The following is a 19,380-nucleotide window of genomic DNA, read 5'->3' as shown; positions in this document are numbered from 1 at the left end:
GTAAATATGTACTTTTCCAGCTATGCTTTAATTAGGCTCCCTTTCTAGTTTGGTATTTAAAAGTAATGCTTTCATCTCACAATTCTAAAAACTTTTCTAAATAGATCACGTTGATAATGGTGAGGTCCATTTAAACACACTTCACTGGACTTACTGTTGTAGAAACTAACGGACTTTAATAAACCAGTCTGGTTTTCACATTCAGCCATTTCCAAGCACTTCCGGGGTCATGTTACTCCACAAACATACCACCAATCCTTGAGGTTTTTTTCCTGCCAGTTCTGATGAGGCCTTAGTAGAAAAATTATTTGCTTCTCCCCTTCTCCCCAAAGACAACTCTTCCCCATCTTTAGGCAACAAGTAACATTTGGTGAATTAAGCTAACTCTTACAAAATTTAACTGTAAATATAACCAGATGCTAGACTAGGATGCCAAAAGAACATGTGAGAACTTATAAGGAGGCTGAAAGACAAGACAGCTACCCTCTGCAAAAAAAAATGGAGCTGCTGACAGAGAAGGCAGGGCGTGGGCTACAGGGGCACCTGCACACCCAGATGCATGTATGTAAAAAAAGGTAGCACTGTGCTAATATGTACTTGTGATGGGAGACAATCATGATCTGCCAAACAAAGGCCTTCATGTAAGCAAAGTGGGGTGAGGAAATGGTTCCTATTCCTTTAAGATATGTGAAGATCCGGTTGGGGTAAAGGATCCGGGTGGGGTAAAGCACCATGCCTTCCTTCCAAGATCTCACAGCCAACAAATACATGGGGCAGTTTATTAACTTTTTTTCTTAGAAACGTTTACATTTTTCTAGTGTTATAATTCAGCTTCAGTACTGATCTCACTTCACACAGAAAAACTGTTTTTCTCTTGCTTTCCTTTATCTTTAATTTCTTCCACTTTCACCCACCCCTCTAAGATTTTAGTCACTTTGAAATTTGTAGAAATGACAGGAATGAATATAACCATGTGTCCTCTTGGTGGAAGAAAAAGCAAAGAAACCGCTGGGGCTGACACTAACATTTACCCCCAACTCGAGGCAGCCCAAATCACCAAGTGACAGCTACACCTCCAGGGCCTAAAAAGTCTACAGAGCATAGGCACTGCGGTCATCCTCCCAAAGGGGAAGACTGGAGAGACAGGAAATTGGTTTGCTGTCTTTTTCTTTTTTCTAAGGAAAGGATAAATTCTAACCTTAACTGAGAAGTTTGATTGTGACTCTTCCATACTAAAATAATCAATTATGCATATTAAAAAAAAAAAAACAACAACAACAAAATGAGAATGTGCTGATGGCACCAAAGTCCTGCTAAAAAACAAATCTTCCCTAAGAAATTTCCTTTTTCTGAAGTTTACTAAAGTAGCACACCAAACACAGACAAATGTATCTTGCTTTTACCAATAATTAGGTAAGTTTTCTTGAGGTCAAAATGAGGAAGTATCTACTAGCAAACGGAAACTTAGTGAAATATGTAACAGGTTTAAAAAACATCTGAAGTACACCAACTAACATGGCAATCTTAACTTAGACTGCTGATCAGATGTTCTCTTCATATTTGTATTAAAATTAGATGAAGAATGAGAAAACATGCTAATCAAATATGTGAATGTGGTGGGAGTAGGAAGACATAGTTAATAGGTACCAAATCCAGACTCAATGCAAAGAGAGCACAAACCATTAGGATAAGACAACAATACAATCAAATATTCATTTGTGCTCAAAGAAAAAAAAAAGAAAAGAAAGAATGGAAGAAAAAGCTGGCCTGTGAACAATTTTTATGGGGAAAAGAATGAGCTAGAGGCAACAATTCTATTTGAGCCAGAGGTGTGATGATGCATCTAAATATGAAAAGTAAATGGTAATATTAAAATTTTTGAGGCTGGGTCATTACCACACGGGGTCTTGAATATGGATGAAATACTTAGAGTAAGCGGAGAAAACCCTGAGTGGATCCTGATGAGAAAGACTGAGGAGCAAAGTCAAACACTAGAGGAGCTGTGAGGTCCAGAAAAGGAGAGGACAAAGCTGCCAGTACAAACTTGGCTGCCTGAGCTCAGCATTCTCCCCTTTTTAGCCTGGGACCATCCAAAAGCAACAAGGAAAATGGAAAACAGAAACAGAAACCTCATTGTCAGCAAAACTGAGAGACAAGACTCAAAAATATCTGCAAGGGCTTCTAAGATCTCCAGTTGATGCAGAAGCCAAGGAGGAGGAAGCAGAGGAAAACAAAGGAGAGAGATCCTATCAGCACATTTCAAGGAGCAAAGGAAGAGTGGAGTATATACACATACAGATTTCTTAAAGATGAAGAACTTAGGCAGGGCAAAAGCACTAACCTGCAAAGAGAGCTCAGAAATAGAAATGGTGGTGACAGGAGTCCTTAGCACCAATAAGCCTGATCTTATGGCAGCTGCATAGAAAGGAAAACCTATACTCAGTTTCCCTACAACCTTGACTCTTGGGCCATTTCTTTTTGCCAGTCATTGCCAGATATTTGTCATCTCCTTTCAGTTTTAACTGTCATTTATCTTATGACTGAGGCTAACCATCTTTACCTACTTTGCTAATAACAAAAAGAATCCCTATTCCCCACACAGTTCTGATTGAAGGTTTAATGCCAATAAAGGGCTACAAATCATTTATGGGCTCAAATATTCCCAAATTACCTTCTGGGACCTAGAGTATAGACAATGCTTAATTACCCTGGGCTAGAAAAAAGGAGCTAGATTACCAAGAATCCAAATCAGTGGATTCTATTCATGCAAATCTGCCCTGTTTCATACCTAGCTCCATCTTTTCTGATTAAGAGGTGCCAAGAGGTGACTGTGAGTTTGAACTTTTACTAAGAAGTTGAAATTAAAGGGCAAATTAAAGCAAGTAAAGTGCAAAGTTCTCACTTAGCAGACATCCTTAATCCTCAAGTCTTTATTTTAACTAATAAAACAAAATGGCTGTAAAACTTTAGTGTCTCTCCTCTAGCCAGTGCTGGTCTTCACTCTGTAATCCTCACTCCCTACTGGGCACAGAGGCTGGATAACGAACACTTGTCTCACTACCACTTGGCCTGAAAGCAATTTCTGTAGCAAATTCTGTGTTACAAACGGGCTGGAGCTAAAGTTACAAACCACCAAACTAACCTGTATCGTGTCCTCAGGGAAAGTAGAGTCCAGGATTTAAATGGACAGTGGAGAATGTTGAATAAAGACACAATTGGAAATTGAGCCTCAAAACTCAAGCATTCTCATATACAAAGTCCATGGTCAACAGGCAACCTTGAAAAACCCTGGACTACTCTGGGTTTCTGTTATGTTCAAAGAACATGGAGAAAGTCTTAAAAATACTACAAAAGAGTTTGCAAAGAAGCCACAAAAAGAGTTACACAAACAGCAATATTGTCCCTCCTACAGAGGAAGGTTATGTCCTATGTTTTTTTCTGCAAGCCCAGGCTGAACATTTCCATTCTCCTTAGCTAGACAGACACTGGTTTTCTAACTCAGGTAAAAGTATAAGTTTTGCAGAATTCAGACTATAAAACACACAAAACAAAGATTCCCCCCAACCCAAATACACTCCTAACTAACTTGTGTAATATGTGCTGTTATCTAAATTAGATTCCACTATTTAGTATCAATACAGGGCTTTTTTGTTGTTTTGGGTTCTTTTTCTGCCATAAGAAATGTGAAGCGATAAGGTGTATGAATTAAGTGGAGACTACTATGAATGAGAAACTGGGAGTTGTACTATTATGAATGAGAAACGTGGAGCTGTGAGACATATTATGAAAGGTAGTTAGGAAAATAAAATCAAAAGTTTCTTTGAGCCCCAAGTGAAAGAGAAATAACACTTCTATGAATCACAAACGAACAAGTTGTGGGTAACCACATCACCAGTGGTGCTTAGTATTAATGAATTAAATGAGCAGCAGGTAGTACAAAATGTATTTCCCTATCACAGGATATAATTAATCTCACTAGATAACAATTAGATTACAGAACAGCATTTGTATTATACCCAATGTAATTGTTTTTTTCATCCCTTATTATAGTGTGTGCCTAAAGTTAAGGCATTTATAAAAAACTAAAGTTAAGGTGTCTGTACCAAAAAAAATGTTTTTCCTGTGAAAAAGTCTGAAGTTTCAGAAAAATATGTACACATGAACTTAGATCCAGAGGCCAAGAGAAGAAACTAAGTCAGGTCAAGCTTGAGCTGGCCAACTTAAACCACAAACAGAAACAGCCTTTCCAGAACTGGTATGATGCGGTCTCTGGGACCCTGCTGCTCTGCATCTAGCACAATGGTGGGGCAGGTCCTTCAGTTTTTACAAGCAAGGAAAACATTTCAAAGACCTCAAGGAATGTGAAGACCTGACAGTCCAAAACCATAGACAGAAGCCTTCCTTCTGAAGTTACCTGACTAGCTAAGTTACCTAACTAGCTAGTTACCTGCAGGGGAAAGGTATCACATCAGGAGGCTACAGAAAACATTCCTTTGAGTGTCTGGCTACCAGTGTGAATAACGAAAGAGAATGCCCACTGGACATTTCCCTCTTCCTACCTCTTCCAGCCTCCGCCTCTGTTCTTTCTGCTGCTCAATCCGTTTCTGCCTCTCTGCCAGCAGCTGCCTTTTATATTCTTCTTGCTCCCGGAGCTGTTGCTCCTGCAGTAGCTGCTGTCTCCGGAGAGCCTCGGAACGTTCCTTGTTCTCCTGTTGCAGTCTCAAGAAATCCCGACGAAGCGTCGACTCACCAGGCACGTTGACAATGGAGCTGTAGGTAAAGGCAGAGATTTCAGGAGTACTCACAGATCACTCTGCCCTCCGGATGAGACAGCGGCCTCAGCATGCTATTCCATTTCTCATTCATCCTCTTAATGAGTTCCTTCCACCCTGGGACTCAAACTAAACATGGGAATAACTGTATCTACAACTCAATAGTATTACATCCTTTATCTGTTTCTGTCCAGGATGTCTGCATGACGAGACATCTCTAACTTCGGATTCTCACATCAACTCAAACCCTATAAAAGGAAAGTTGAAATCCTCTTCTCCCACTTCATTAGTCCCTCTCTGACCACCTTATTTCCCACCAATAAAAGCAACATCACGTTCTGAGTCTACCACAATAGAATGATCAGAGTAATCTTCAGCACTACCCTTCCCTTCTTCTTCTGGTCCACTAAGTCTTGTCACATATGCCCTCCCACTGCCTATTTCCAGAGTAAGCAGCTGAGCCCAAGTGGGTCCCAAGAATGAGCCACTGGGAGATAAACAACATCATTCCTAGCTGGTCTCCCTGCTGAGAGCCACCACTCTACTTCCAATGCCCAGAAATAACATGGCAAATCAATCTCCTGAAACCACTCTCTCCTTCTATCATACTCCTATCCAAAACAATTATATTTCTCATGAAATCGATTCAAATTACTAGAAAATATTTAGTCTCAGATGGATTAAAACATTCTCCTATGTATGAAGAAGAGGATATTACGGAGTTTTATCAAAAGATTTTCTCATCTCTTCATGTGCTCTCTTCAAACCCCCACCACCCACACGTGGGTCCCTACAGGTCTCTCAACACGCCCTTCCAGCCTCCTTTTGTTCAGTAAGTTTTGTGTGGCTAAAAGCACAAAGGACTGCCAGGCAAGACCATTATTAAAATTTCAAAATCTCATATTCCTTGAATAGTTACTATAAGGTTCATACTAGCAAACCTTCAACCTTCTGCTTCACTGTACCTTGGGAAGCCACAGATAACCAAAACATAGACTAGTAGATGGGTCAGGACATTATATACACTCGTAGAAAAAATGCAATACTGGTAACCACACTTGTGGGAAGAGCAAAACAAAACAAAACAGAAAATTTTAGTAAAGACTGCAGGGTTTTTCAATGGAGGCCCTACTGGCCCATGAGCAGGACAGTTCTTTGTGGGTAGGACTATTTAATACGCAGCACAGCATTTACCATCCACGCCTTCTGGAGCAGTAAGTGCCAGTGGCAAGATCCCTTTCCTTAGAACCAAACACAACATTCTACATTTCCAAATAACTGGGGGAGGGGAAACGGTGCAATCTTGGTAAAGCACCACTGAATAAGAGAATCCAGAGGGAGAAAAGTGTTCATAAGAATCTTTTGAAGAATGAAGAAGAATGAAGAGATTAAGGTACTTTCAAAGTACTTTAAGATTTCTTCGAACTACGCAGGCATCTTTTGAAATCCTGGCATTAGCATGAAACAACCTCTTAATAAAGCAGGAAGCTGAACAGTGGCTTCATCATTATTACCTTGGCTCTCCTTCCTGCTCAGGCACTTCTTCCTCTTCTTCCTCACTCCCGCTGTACTCATATTCGGTTTCATCTATAAAGGACAAGATAAATGGAACAGTTCACAAATCATGACACATGGATGTACACGCAAACATCTCTAAGAGCACTATGGCAGAAAATAAATGATACGTTCTTTATGAAAATGACAATGTATATGGAGTACCTGGGGAAGGAGGGGGGTGACACCCAATTCCCTGGGCCACCCTTACTCCCCATGGAAGAGCAAATTTCACTGTATTCAAGACAGTCCCTTATGGGATACACTGGTGAGGGGGTACAGGGCTGTGAGAGGGGTGCTCAAGCTCTTGACACTCAAGAAAAGTGACTCCAATGCATCAGCAAATTGGCAAAATCCCACTGATGCCAAAAGGCTAAAGAAAGAGATTAACTGCCCAAACTAAGGCAACTAGGAGATGTCATCTGGTTACTGTTGGCACTCAGGGAGACACTCAGAGTGCAGCAGAGAGAAAGGTCTGCGGGACTGATGAGTGAAGTACAGGAAGTACTTGGGGCATTGAGAGACAAAATCCAATGTCCCCACATATTACAAAGGTGAAGCCAGGGAAAAATCGGTGCGAAAACAATACAGCAAGAGGAGGAGAGAGAAGGTGCTCTTCTTTCACCACATTAAGCAAAAATGTCAACATGAGCAACCTGTTTTCACATCAGCAGGTTTTATACTACGTCACCCCAAGCAACAGACCTTGTACTTAAGGTCAGTACCTAAACTTTGAGTGAACAATTTCACTCCAGAGAGCAATCAAAACTAGAAAGGTTGAAGAGATGTGTAAAACAAGTCTATTTGCAAACAAAAACCACATTTCTAACTTTTTTCAGAGACAAATAAGTTGGAAATCAGTATCTCGGTAAGAAAAACAGTTCTGAGAACTTAAAATGGGGTCAGTCTACATTATATATAATTCTAGATACATGTATCTACAGATTCATCAATCTATATATACAACATTAGTTCTTTTCACTGAGAAGACCATCAAAACTGTATAATTTTAAAGAACATAAAAATAGGTTAGCTTCCAAAGGAAATTCTAACCTAAGTAATCTTTAGATTCTTTTAAGTAGTACTCTGTTATGTTTACGATTTGGTACTATGAACTATTAATTATTGACAAGAGGCTGAGGGTATCTGAAAGGTAAATGAATGTAACTTGAAAATAAAGAAATGAAGATAAAGTGCTCCATAATTCCCATCCACAAATGTGCACAAGAGTCCAGGCGGAGTACTCCGTAAACACCTGGCATGGAGCAAATGCTCCATGAAGATGAGCTATTATTAAGAAAGTACATACTGGGAAAATGATTCAATATACAAATAACCTCCCTCTCCCACCCCCAAAAAAGCTTTGTTTTCAAATTTCAGTTCACTTATTGTAACTGCATAGCTTAACATACCAAACTTAATTACTTTTATAACTGAATATATCAGAGGACCAAAAGTAGTTGTGAGCATCGCTGATAATGTAGCTCTGAAGACTGAAAAGAACATGTAAAAAGCTCACTACAGACCTCCAAAGAGGACTGTGACTAAGTCTTTTTACTGTCTTGAACTTGCTCTTCTTAGTTTCTCTTTTGGCCTTGAAATTTGAACGTCAAAAAAATTCACCATCAAGATGCCAGTTATCAAACGTGGTTCTGTAAAGTTATAAGAATTCATAAAACAGAAAGATCAATGTGAGCTGGAGGCCTTGGTGAAGGCGGAAGATGGTGGAGAAGCCTGAGCTCCATCTTGCTGGACAGCAAGGAGACAGATGGTGCTCCGGACAGGTAGATACAGACCACACAGAGATATAAAACCAAGACACCAGGAACAGAAAGAAACATTAAATAATTAACATGTTCACGTTGTGCTATGGTGACAGAAAAGTAGTCAGGCACACATGTGGCCCAGGCCTGGCCACACCACCTGCACAGAGTAAAGCAGTAAGAAACCCAGAGGGTTCTCAAGTAGGAGAGACATGCAATGAACACATGGATGGTGATGTTCACAGCTAGTGCTCAATAAACCTTGAGTGACTTATTCAGAATGCAAATGCACATAATGAAGTAAAAAGAGAGCAACAAAGACATGTTCCTGAGGAGGAACAAGAGAAACATCCCTTCATGCTGACAAGCCACAGTGGCGGTTTATCTGGTGTCAGCTTGGTGACATAGCATGCAGCTCCGGTCTACTCCACCTGAGCCGGGCTGGCCCTGAGGCTCACGGCTGACCTGCAGAGCAGAGACAAACTATGCCAGCACCAGCCAAGGGAGCACAAACTCCTGGGTGGAAAAGGAGTAACCTATTCTGGTGGGCAAAAACCTCAAAAATTTTTTTTTTTTTTTTAAGATGAAAATAAAAACAGATTAATACCTTTCTCTCCTCTCTTCTTTCTGGTCCGGTCTATGTGGTCCTTAAGCTGGATTCTAACTTGCCTTTCATTTGGCTGATCCCTTATAAAAGGATGTTTCAAAAGCTGCTCGGTGGAGGGCCGCTGCATGTAATTCTTCACCAGGCACCCTTCTATAAAACTAAAAAATTTCTTTGACCTGTAAGAGAAAGTAACAAAGATCATCGAATTTCTACTGCAAAGAGCAAAGCTCCAAAATATCAGTAAATTATTAGTCTGAAAACATACAAGAGCTTCATAATTCACTGTGAACATTCTGCAAATGCACAGGGAAAGTATGAGGAATCCAGGACCATTGTGGATAAGGAGCATCACTTAAACACGGTTTAAGAGTTATACCACACCACCACCAATACACCACAGAGAGCTCTGAAAGCAGTCAGCTTTAAATGAACTAGGTTTAAATGTAATGTTGCTTATTAGTCATTTAATCACAGGGGTTTTTGTGAAAATGAAGGCAGACAGGATAGTAGATGTCCGGAACCTGGAAGACAAGGATGGACACAAAGATAAGGAGCTGGTAAATGACCAAATGCTTTGGCTCTTGAACCTGTTAATACGACATTTCGATCAGTTCTCTATGCTTAATGTACAGAGACAGAAATACATAATAGCTCTGAGGAGGGCAAGGACTCTGTCACAAACATTTACCCTACTAGCTACTCCTACTTTTCCCCTTTCCTCCATGCCTGGCTCATGATGACCTCCATCCATGGCCTTGGCCAAGACACTTAACTATACTATCTTTTGAGACTAAGATAAGATATGGTTTCTTTAGGTAAGGCTTTCCTTGGCAACACTCCACCCTACATGCCCCAAATTGGAAGCCTTTCCTCTAAGGTTGTTTGCATTTAATAGACTATACACTTCATGTTTATGTTTGTCTCCCTGCTGGGGTACAGGTCAGGAACGGATTTCTACTTTTCAACTTGTCGGCAATGCCCAGCACTGAGCATGGCAGACCACAAGAGGTATGTAATAAATTTTTGTTGAATGAATGAGTTGTTCAGTCTTTAGTTCAGTTCTTTCTAATTACTTCACTACTTTGAAGAATCACTTCTATTGTCTTGTATTTCCATTCAAATTTCCCATTTTTTTGAATTCGAAAAATATTTACATTTCAATTTACATTTGTTTATGCTAGGCTCTGTAACAAATACACATAGGAAATAAAGTGGAGGAAATCTATGGACGCACAATAGCAGGTATGTACTCAACCTTACAGAGGAAGAAAGAACTACTGCTACAGGGGGTTAGCCAGCATAAAAAAGTAGGATAGTTGATATTCTAGAAATGGGAGAGAGAAGCCACCATTCCAGAGTGAAAGGAACAACATGAACAAAGGGAGAAAAGTATTAGGGAGTAATGAATCGTTTTCTGATGCTAGTATAAAAAGTGGAAACGAACAGAAAAATAGGTCAGAATCAGCTCAGAGAAGGGTCCTCAAAGTCACACAGCAAGGCTGTGACTTTATTCTGTGGCTAATGAGGAACATGGTAGATTCTACACAGTTGTAGTGGAAACTGCTCTAACACAGAGACTCCTAAACTCCAATGCCCATCAACTCCACTTTGAGAGTTTATTAAAAATACAAATACCTGGGTCACTCCTCAGACCTAACAAACAAGAAACAGTTTGAGGATGGAACCCTAAATGAAGATTCCAAAGGGATTCTCACATTCCATGTCTACAAATTAACATTTGGGAATCAATGATCTACAATATATTCTTTAAAATCAATTGTCAAGTTCTGCTAGAAGAGAATTCACTGATCACTTCTCTAAAACCAGCAGGAGAAATTTACACTGGTGGATAGGAAGATAGCAATCAGAAAGGAAAAAGAACACTATGTTTGCAATCATCTCATTCTTTCAGAATACCTGGATAAAATGACAGCAATGATGTAAATGGATGAAAATGCATCTAATCAACTTTAGAGAAAATGTGGTGTAAGAAAGCAGGAAGATTTGTTGCCATCTACAGCTGTCTCTTTAGATCACTGTATTATACACAGAATGGTTAATCCCAAACTGCAAATAACAGACAGAATAATCAGAGTGGGGCCAGCTGACAAGACTTGTGAATTGTGAGGTACCCTGAAGACAGAGCATAAACTCCCTTTAATAAAAATAGCATTATTTAGTTTAGCTAGATAGTGTTACCCACCCCCCAGAACTTACTCCTTGGTGATGTCCTCTATACACATTTGGTTTCCCTAAAGTTGGCCACCCACCATTGATGACTACAGCTATCATGCTTCAGTACAAGAGACCAAGTGGGGCTAAAATCTTGACAACTGTACGGCTTTAGAGAACTCTCTAAAAACTGGTAAGTGGAACTAGATAAGCTCAGTTATCTGGAGTTGAAGGTGGTTAAAGACAGTGTAAGTAGAATGAGAAAATTCCTGCCAGCAGACAAAAGGTACATAAAGACAGTGAGGAACGGGGAGAAGTATGAAAGAAACAAGAGTGAAAACACGTGCGTGCATGTAAAGCCCACAGATGGGCAAAGAAAACCACAGAACATCAGAAGATGAGCAACCAAGAAGAAGAGCACAGTAATAGCTAAAAGACCAAATCCAGAACAGAAGAACGCTGGAAACTGAGATGTTTCACATACTTCAGAATTAGAGTCAAGAACCTAAGAGGAGATAACACTCATCGGAAAATAAGTGAGAATAGTTTCAGAAGGGGAAAAAAACCACCATAGTAGGAGGTGGGCACCAGTGAGACAGACGTGCCCTGGAAAACAGGAATGGAAGAAAGGGAGAGGACCCACGTGCATGAGGAGCCTGAATGGAGACAAAGTGAGAGGAAAGGACTCAAAAAAAAAAGTTCAAGGAGAAATAAGGGAGCAACATTCTCAGGTGAAAACAAAGCACTACCCTCTCCTGTAAAGACTTTTAAAACTAAACCAAATCAACACTTTTCCACACCGCTACAATTCTTAAAGCTTTCATGAGGAAGGTCACCATCATCTCCCTTCACTCATGAGCAACTTTGGCTTTGCAAGTATGTGAGCTGCAGGGAGAAAGACAGGTGGCAGCCCAAAGAGAGGACCATTCCTCTCATTTCTGGAATGAAAAAAGATACAAATAATTCCAATGTTTTGCAATCATTACAGATTTAAATGCCTCCATTAATGTTCAAATCCTATCTTACCCGAGGAACTACAAAGTCAGTACAGCTATGCTTTTTAATGTGAAAATGCTTAGAAATATACTTAAAAGTGGGCTTAAATATTAAAGTGAAACTTTTTTTCTTTAACCATGTTACAGTATTTCATATGGTCACTTGTTACTATTTTGTAATGAAAAGAATTTATCAAGAAAAAAACCAATTTAACTGGTGTTTCACGGTGCTGGCTCTTACGTTCTTTGGGAATGAAAATGGCTAGAATTTTGTCTTGGAGCGAAACTGAAAAGGAACAATTTGTTTTAAAAAAGGAAAGAACAACAACAACAACAAAAGCATACATAGCTTACCATTTTTTTGACTTCAGCCTGGGAGGAGGGTTTCTGGGAATGAGAAACAGTGCTCTCATTGGATGCATGTCACAGAGAGCTGGGGAAAGGAGATGGTTGTGTCAGTATGGCACTTCTTTTACTTATTTTTAATTTCTAGGGCTCACTCAAAATATCAAATGCGCTGTCCCATCATCTGATAATCTTTATGTCAAGCAGTTTAGACATCCAGCTATCAACCCTAGGATATACCTTGAATTTCCCCCTTTATAAACATAGCAAAAGATAAGGAGGTCAAGAGCAACAAGAAGAACATAATTTCACAATTCAAATTGACATTGGAAAGTTTTCATAAATCAAAGATAAATATGGATTCAAAGTCTTAAAAGAGTGAATAGCTTAAGTTTCTACACCATCTATAAGATCTCAACGAAAATAATTTTATTGTCATAGGGTCATTGTGAGGATTAAATCAGATACTGCTCGAAAAGGCATTCACAGAGTGCCTAGACATAGTAATAAACCCAGTGAAGCCCTCCAGAAATGTTAACTGTTCTTTTGCTATAGCCAGTGTTACTAAGAAGGAGCAAAGACGAGAGACAAAATGGATTGTTTGATTCAGTGCATTTACTGTTTATACTTCTTTCACTTGCCCATAAAGGCATAGCAGGTGTAAACGCACATATTAATATATCAAAAGAGGTAATGTGCATTTTTGTATGTTTATTTACCTTCGTAAGAATCTTACAAGGCAGCTGAGAAATGGGGGCCAAGAAGACAATCTATTCCCACTGTGAAAAAAACCTGAAACAAAGGATCTGGCAATACATCCCTGTCTCAATTCCTCAGAGGGAAACATGAGGAAACATGGTGTTCAAGACTGACATCCATTTCTGTACTGTAAACTAATTTTTAGCCATTGGAAATTTTTTTCATTCATTCAACAAATATTTATTCAGCAGCAACTATGTAGCATGACATGTACACATTCTTTGTGTACCCCTTTTTTTAGGGGGAACAGCAGATAACGCTGTTTTGTCCCTTTGTTCTCTGCAATTCTACCCGTCTCTGCTCAAAAATCAATTTTATGAACTTGTCATTGATTTAACTGAAAGGGAGAAGCAAATTTCATAAGTATCCAAAAAAAGGGAAAAAAAAAAGAAAAAAAATTATTCTACAGATAAAAAGTTAGGCCTCTATTTGTAAAGTAATAACATAAGTATTACTAAAATGTCACGTGTTAGGATTTAGTTTCACTAAAGTTTAAATTGTGAAAAGAAAAATTACTGCCTATTATCTGATGTCAGCATAATTTCAGGTCACACATCTAAATACAACTTACATAAAAGATAAAATGTAGCCTACAGACTTCAGGGATCTTCAAAAGGAAGAGTGGATGCCAAGAATCCTTTTACATCTAAAACTTCACTGTATTTATGATTCCTTCCACTAAATGCCCCACTAGGAAAGGCTTTATCCATGAAGTTGTTCTTTTTGAAGGCTTGAGACTGATTTTAACTCACACAGAAGAACTGGGCTAAAGAAGAAAGTACATTACTTACGGGGAGCACCTTCTGCCATTTCAATGGCTGTAATGCCACAAGACCAAAGGTCACTCTGCAAAAATAAAACAGTATGTTACAGCTACTGGATTAGATATGAAGCCACTAACTTATCACTGCTGACTAGTCACACAAATGATTTAAAGGCATTTTTTGGCATATAAACTGAAAAGAAGTTGCCAGAAAATTAAAAGCACAAACACATACTAAGAATACTTTCCAAATGAATGAATGAATGAAAAAATAAATATAAAATTGGCCTGTTAACTAGAACCACTCCCATCTGTGACTGAACGAGAGATGGTCCACGTAAAAGCTTCTCTCGGCCACTGCATGCCTGCTGTTCAGTGTGTCTCCTCATTTCTTTACGTTCAATAATTTTGACTCCTGGCCCAAGTTATGTTTAATTTTATGATTTATGTCACTATCTCAAACTTAATTAAGGTGTTAAAATTTTAAAGGCTAACCTGAAACTAATATACACTGTATGTTAATTATACTTGAATTAAAAAATAAATTAACCTTAAAAAAAAGTTTAAAGGCTAGAAAGCCTTCTTTATAAAAGGCTCAGAGTTGAATTCACCGACTGTAATCACACCGCTAAGCCTCTCTACTCTCCCCTCAAACTTAATAAGGAGTAAGCAATCAGCTGCCTTTCTAGGCATGGAATCTCTTCTCAGTCCCCTGAAATATTAATTGTAAAATTTGAATTTTAACTTCATTCCCCACCCAAATACAAGTTTCATGACGGCAGACATTCTCGTCTGTTTTATTCACCTTTGTGTCCCCAAAATTGTGACTGGCATGTGGTAGGCACTCAATAAACATCGGCTGATGAATGACGGAAGTAAGTTTTATCAGCCAATTTCTTAAAATCCAAAACAGATTTTTAAAAAGCAGACAATCGGGTAGTTATTATCATTAGCATTCTTTTGTTTATATGCTATATTCTAATGAAAGATTTACTTAAAGTTGCTCAGTTTTCTAAATAACCTATAATTATGTTACACAATTCAAACACATGTTTGATTCCAAGAAGGACAGGCCCACAAATTTCTCCCTTATTTTTATGAGGTTTTCTATACTGTCAAGCGCAAAGGAGGGACTTCACCCACCTGGACTCAGTGACTAATCTTAAGCATCAGTGGCGGGATATACAGATGTTCACGCCCCCCTGGTGTGATGTAACACAAACCATACCCATCTCCTGAGGCAATCCTGCTTTAGGTTTTCTCAATACTAATGGAATTTCTCCAGTTTATAAGACACAAGGAAAATACCTTAACAAAGATTGTAAAGTTAAAATTTAAAAATGGTAAGACAAATCTATATGGTGGAATACTGCCTTGTCAACAAATCAGTGTCATGAAAAAAAGAGGAGGAGGGGCAGTTTGTTAGTCTTGATTAAAAGATACACAGTAGCCAAACAACCAAATACAATGTCTTGTCCTATATTAAACACTCGTTTGGATAAGCCAGGTATAAACCAGTTGGGTTTAATTACAAACTCTGTACTATGAAATTATTTTTAATTTACTTAAGCATCATAATATTTTGGGTATGCTGGAAAATATTTTTGGATATGTAATAACATAATAAAGAGTGAAAAGTCACCTAGTCTATAATTTATTGTAAAATACTCCAGCATGTTTAAAAATAAAATAAAAATTTCTTGGGGCGTCTGGGTGGCTCAGTCGGTTGAGTGTCCGACTTCGGTTCAGGTCATGATCTCACGGTCCGTGAGTTCGAGCCCCATGTTGGGCTGTGTGCTGACAGCTCAGAGCCTGGAGCCTGCTTCGGATTCTGTGTCTCTGTCTCTCTTTGACCCTCCCCCGTTCATGCTCTGTCTCTCTCTGTCTCAAAAATAAATAAACATTAAAAAAAAAATTAAAAAATAAAATAAAATAAAAATTCCTCCATACCATATGCTTAAAATGAGCTTCATTAATTGGGTATTTATAATAAATACTAAAATACACTGGAGAGTGTGAAAATATGAACTCAATTTTGAATACCGTTAACAGATACATAGACACTCTGACTCGTTTAATTACAGCAAGAGAACTTTTTTAAAAAAATAATTTTTGTAAACGCTCATCCTGAATCTGATGATCAAATATGGGATTTACATTGAGATCAAAAAAGTGCATTTTTGATACAAGTCCCTAGAGGTCACTCTAATAATTTAAATATATTATTTGTGTGCCAAATCAAAGCTGTAAAGCTCTTTAGCAATACTCTAAAATTTCACATAGATGAAGCTATTGTTATATATTCTGACAGTATTTTTAAAAGTATAATAAACATCTGATTATATTCTTCAATTTTACAAGGATGGCAAACAGGGCAGAAGCATTTAATTCACTCATGACAAAAAGTTCTATGCACAAGTCAGTGACTTGCATTGCCCTGAAAGCAGAATATTACTTAGTAAGGAGAACAGAGGTGATGGGGGATGAACAATAACAAGACAGCATCTCAATACTGTTCCAGAAAATTTGCACTTGCAACAAAGTTTTCAAGTCATTCTCATTGAAAAAGCAGTAAGCTTTTTGTAAGCAGTGCCCCCATCCCTCAGGAATGCCAGGGACCCAGTAAAGGCCAAGAAAGTAGGCGCCTCTTACTCTGTAATCATAGGTGGCATCTGGGTTCTCATCACAGGCAATGACCTCAGGAGCCATCCAGTAGGGGGTGCCTATGAATGTATTTCTCCTCCCAACTGTCCGGTCCAGCTGAGCACTCACACCGAAATCAACTGTGGGAGGAAGAGAAAGGAAGGAGTAGAACATAATTAGCAAATAAGTAAACTATCAGACGAAGAAAGGTGAGGAGGAGGTGTCTTCAGAGTAAACTCAAGGAGTAATACTTCATGGATATACAAACTCCTCAAGGTCACCAGCACTGATAAGGAGCAGTCTCCAGAGCAGAGCCACTAAAATGACAAGATCCTCTACCAGTCTACCGGCTCCTGGGAAGCCTGAACCCAGCCACTTCCCTGAGCTTCCAGGATAGTGGCCACCAGAGGGACTTTTGGATGAATTAGGATGTTCGGTGCTTGCAGGAAACATGCCTGCGACAAACAAGATCAAGTCATAGAAAGCTCCAAGTTCAGGAGAACTGACTAACACCCACGTGACCTAGCTTCTGAGGCAGCACTAACCACAGAAAGAGAAGAAAGCCACAAAGGTTTTCTGGAAAGAACACAGTAATGAATTCAATAAAGAGAATGAAGCTATATCACAAATATACTAAGAAACACCCCTCAGAGTACCTGGGACTTCCGATTTTTCAGAGTGACCCCTACATCCTACTCAGCCGAACGATGATGGTAGTCTAGAGGAAAGTTCAAGGGTGGGAGGCAGAGCTGACAGGAAGACCAGGATCTCTAATAGAATGTTTGCGAATGATACCACTATGTACATTGTCATTACCCCTAGGAGGACTGCACGATGCTGAGATCACTCACAGGAGTGGGGTTATAGACTCAACTTGTGTATGTACATCTCCTGAAGCCACTCGGGCAACGACATGGCCAAGAGGTGGGCTCACAAGCTAAGGGCTCCTGAGACAGACACATGTGCCAAGCAGTGCATGCCATTTGCAGCAACTCAAATAGCAGTCGCAAGTGATCACCAAGCGATTATTACGAAGGGAGTATCACAGGCCTGGCACCTGCAGGCCAGTGCAGGAGACACACACAGCTTGCTGAGTCACTGGGAATGAGAACAATTCAAGTGTCTCCTATCTTGGTTTTGAGGGAATTTCCTAAATGGGCACCCTATTTCTCCACAGACGACCGATAAATGGAGGTATTATGCAAGAAAGCAATAATGAAGATTTTAAGGTAGAACTACGGTGTGTAAGATTTTTGAAAGATGGAGTAGATCCTTATAAGTAGAAAGAATTTTTTTCTGTGATGCCTTAGTGGAAGAAAACTTACTGCTAATTCTGTTTAAAAATTTGACAGAACCATTATATAAAAGTGGGATTGAAAAAAGTTCAGGGGCGCCTGGATGGCTCAGTCAGTTAAGCGTCCGACTTCAGCTCAGGTCATGGTCTCATGGTCCGTGAGTTCAAGCCCCGTGTCGGGCTCTGTGCTGACAGCTCAGAGCCTGGAGCCTGCTTTGGATTCTGTGTCTCCCTCTCTCTCTGCCCCTCCCCTGCTCATGCTCTGTCTCTCTCTGTCTCAAAAATAAATAAAAACATTAAAAAAAAAATTTTTTTAAAGGAAAAAAGAAAAAAGTTCAAATTCAGGTAAGGGAAACAGGAAATATAGAAGAACCATTATAAAATCATCTCCAGGAAGATACTTTGGACCTCATCCATTCAAGCATCCACACATAAATTTACTGAGCACCTACTACATCTAAGCCACTAAGTTAGGTGCCAGATTAGAATGCTTTCATAAGGGGCACCTGGGTGGCTCAGTTGGTTGGGCAACTGACTTCAGCTCAGGTCATGATCTCGCAGTTTGTGAGTTTGAGCCCTGCATTGGGCTCTGTGCTGACAGCTCAGAGCCTGGAGCCTGCTTCGGATTCTGTGTCTCCCTCTCTCTCTACCCCTCCCCTGCTCACACTCTATGTTTCTCTGTCTCTCAATAGTAAACAGACGTTAAAAAAAAATTATAAAAAAAAAAGAATGCTCTCATAAATAAAACATCCTAGTTGCTACACTCCTAGAAATTACACTCCGGTGAATAAGTCAGAAATAGAGGTAAACAAATAGCTGTATAATTATAAATTGTGATCAGTATTAATGAGGAAACAAGTGGTGGCACCCAAAACAGATCGAGGGTCATGGAAGGTCTCTGAAGATGAGGAAAAAACTGCAACTTCAAAACTGTTCCCAGTGGGGAATAGTGTACGTGAAGACGCCAAGGGAAAAGTCTAAGAAATATAAAAATGAGTGAACTGAAGAAGAGAGAAGTGAGGATGGTCACAAAGTAGGGCTGGAAAGTAGTAGGAGCCATGGCTTTTTATGGGCCATGGTAAGAAATGTACATTTTATTCCAGGTGTAAAAGGAAGCCACTAACGGGTCTTTAAGAAAGAAAGTGATGTGATCTGATTTAAACAGTAGTCTATTATATGGTGAGCAGAGCAGAGGGGAGAAGCATGAGGGAAGGGCGGTTGGAGCCAGACAAAATAATAACCCCAGTTCTCACTTAAGTAGAACAAAAGAGAAAATGTGGGTAACAGACTGAGCTTTTAGCTAAATGCCAGTGAGGTAGAGAGTGTCGCTGGTCTGCACCAGGGGCCAAGTATTAGATCATGTGGCACATGCATCACATACCAAGTTTCACCTCTGCATTCTCAGTCAGCAATACATTCTGGCCCTTGATGTCCCGGTGAATCACGTGATGGATATGAAGATGTGCCAGTCCCTGAAGAAGACAGACAGATTTGAATTTTAGTTCTTTGTTGCTGCAAATAGCCAGGAACACACTTTTTATAACAAAATGCACATGCATGCCAATAGCTTTATGAACCATATTCAGAACGTACTATAATTCAATCTTAGTGCCTTCCCATGAAGACATCACCAGTAGTACCACACAAACAGAAAGAAGTACCCATTCCCCAATTCCAGTGGGTTAGGTCCCTTGTGTGAGCAACATTACCCGT

At 39.5% G+C, this 19,380-nt stretch overlaps 1 protein-coding gene across 12 annotated transcripts in view; it reads right to left on the bottom strand.

Annotated features, from left to right (window-relative positions):
* The window catches only part of MAP4K4 (mitogen-activated protein kinase kinase kinase kinase 4), a 190,346-nt gene that overhangs the window by 50,193 nt on the left and 120,773 nt on the right, over positions 1–19,380 (bottom strand). For all 12 annotated transcript variants that reach the window (XM_040454073.1, XM_040454078.1, XM_040454072.1 and 9 more), the window contains 7 exons: positions 19,049–19,139; positions 16,383–16,513; positions 13,759–13,813; positions 12,218–12,296; positions 8,697–8,872; positions 6,287–6,359; positions 4,560–4,770 (listed from right to left, as the gene is read on the bottom strand). In XM_040454073.1, coding sequence (XP_040310007.1) covers positions 4,560–4,770; positions 6,287–6,359; positions 8,697–8,872; positions 12,218–12,296; positions 13,759–13,813; positions 16,383–16,513; positions 19,049–19,139 — 816 coding nt within the window. The remainder of the gene's footprint in view (positions 1–4,559; positions 4,771–6,286; positions 6,360–8,696; positions 8,873–12,217; positions 12,297–13,758; positions 13,814–16,382; positions 16,514–19,048; positions 19,140–19,380) is intronic.

Source organism: Herpailurus yagouaroundi, unplaced genomic scaffold (assembly GCF_014898765.1).
Source record: "Herpailurus yagouaroundi ecotype Mexico unplaced genomic scaffold, PumYag 210, whole genome shotgun sequence".
NCBI classification, from domain to species: Eukaryota; Metazoa; Chordata; class Mammalia; order Carnivora; family Felidae; genus Herpailurus; species Herpailurus yagouaroundi.
Note: the sequence above shows the minus strand (reverse complement) of the source record. Positions and strands in the feature narration are given on the sequence as shown.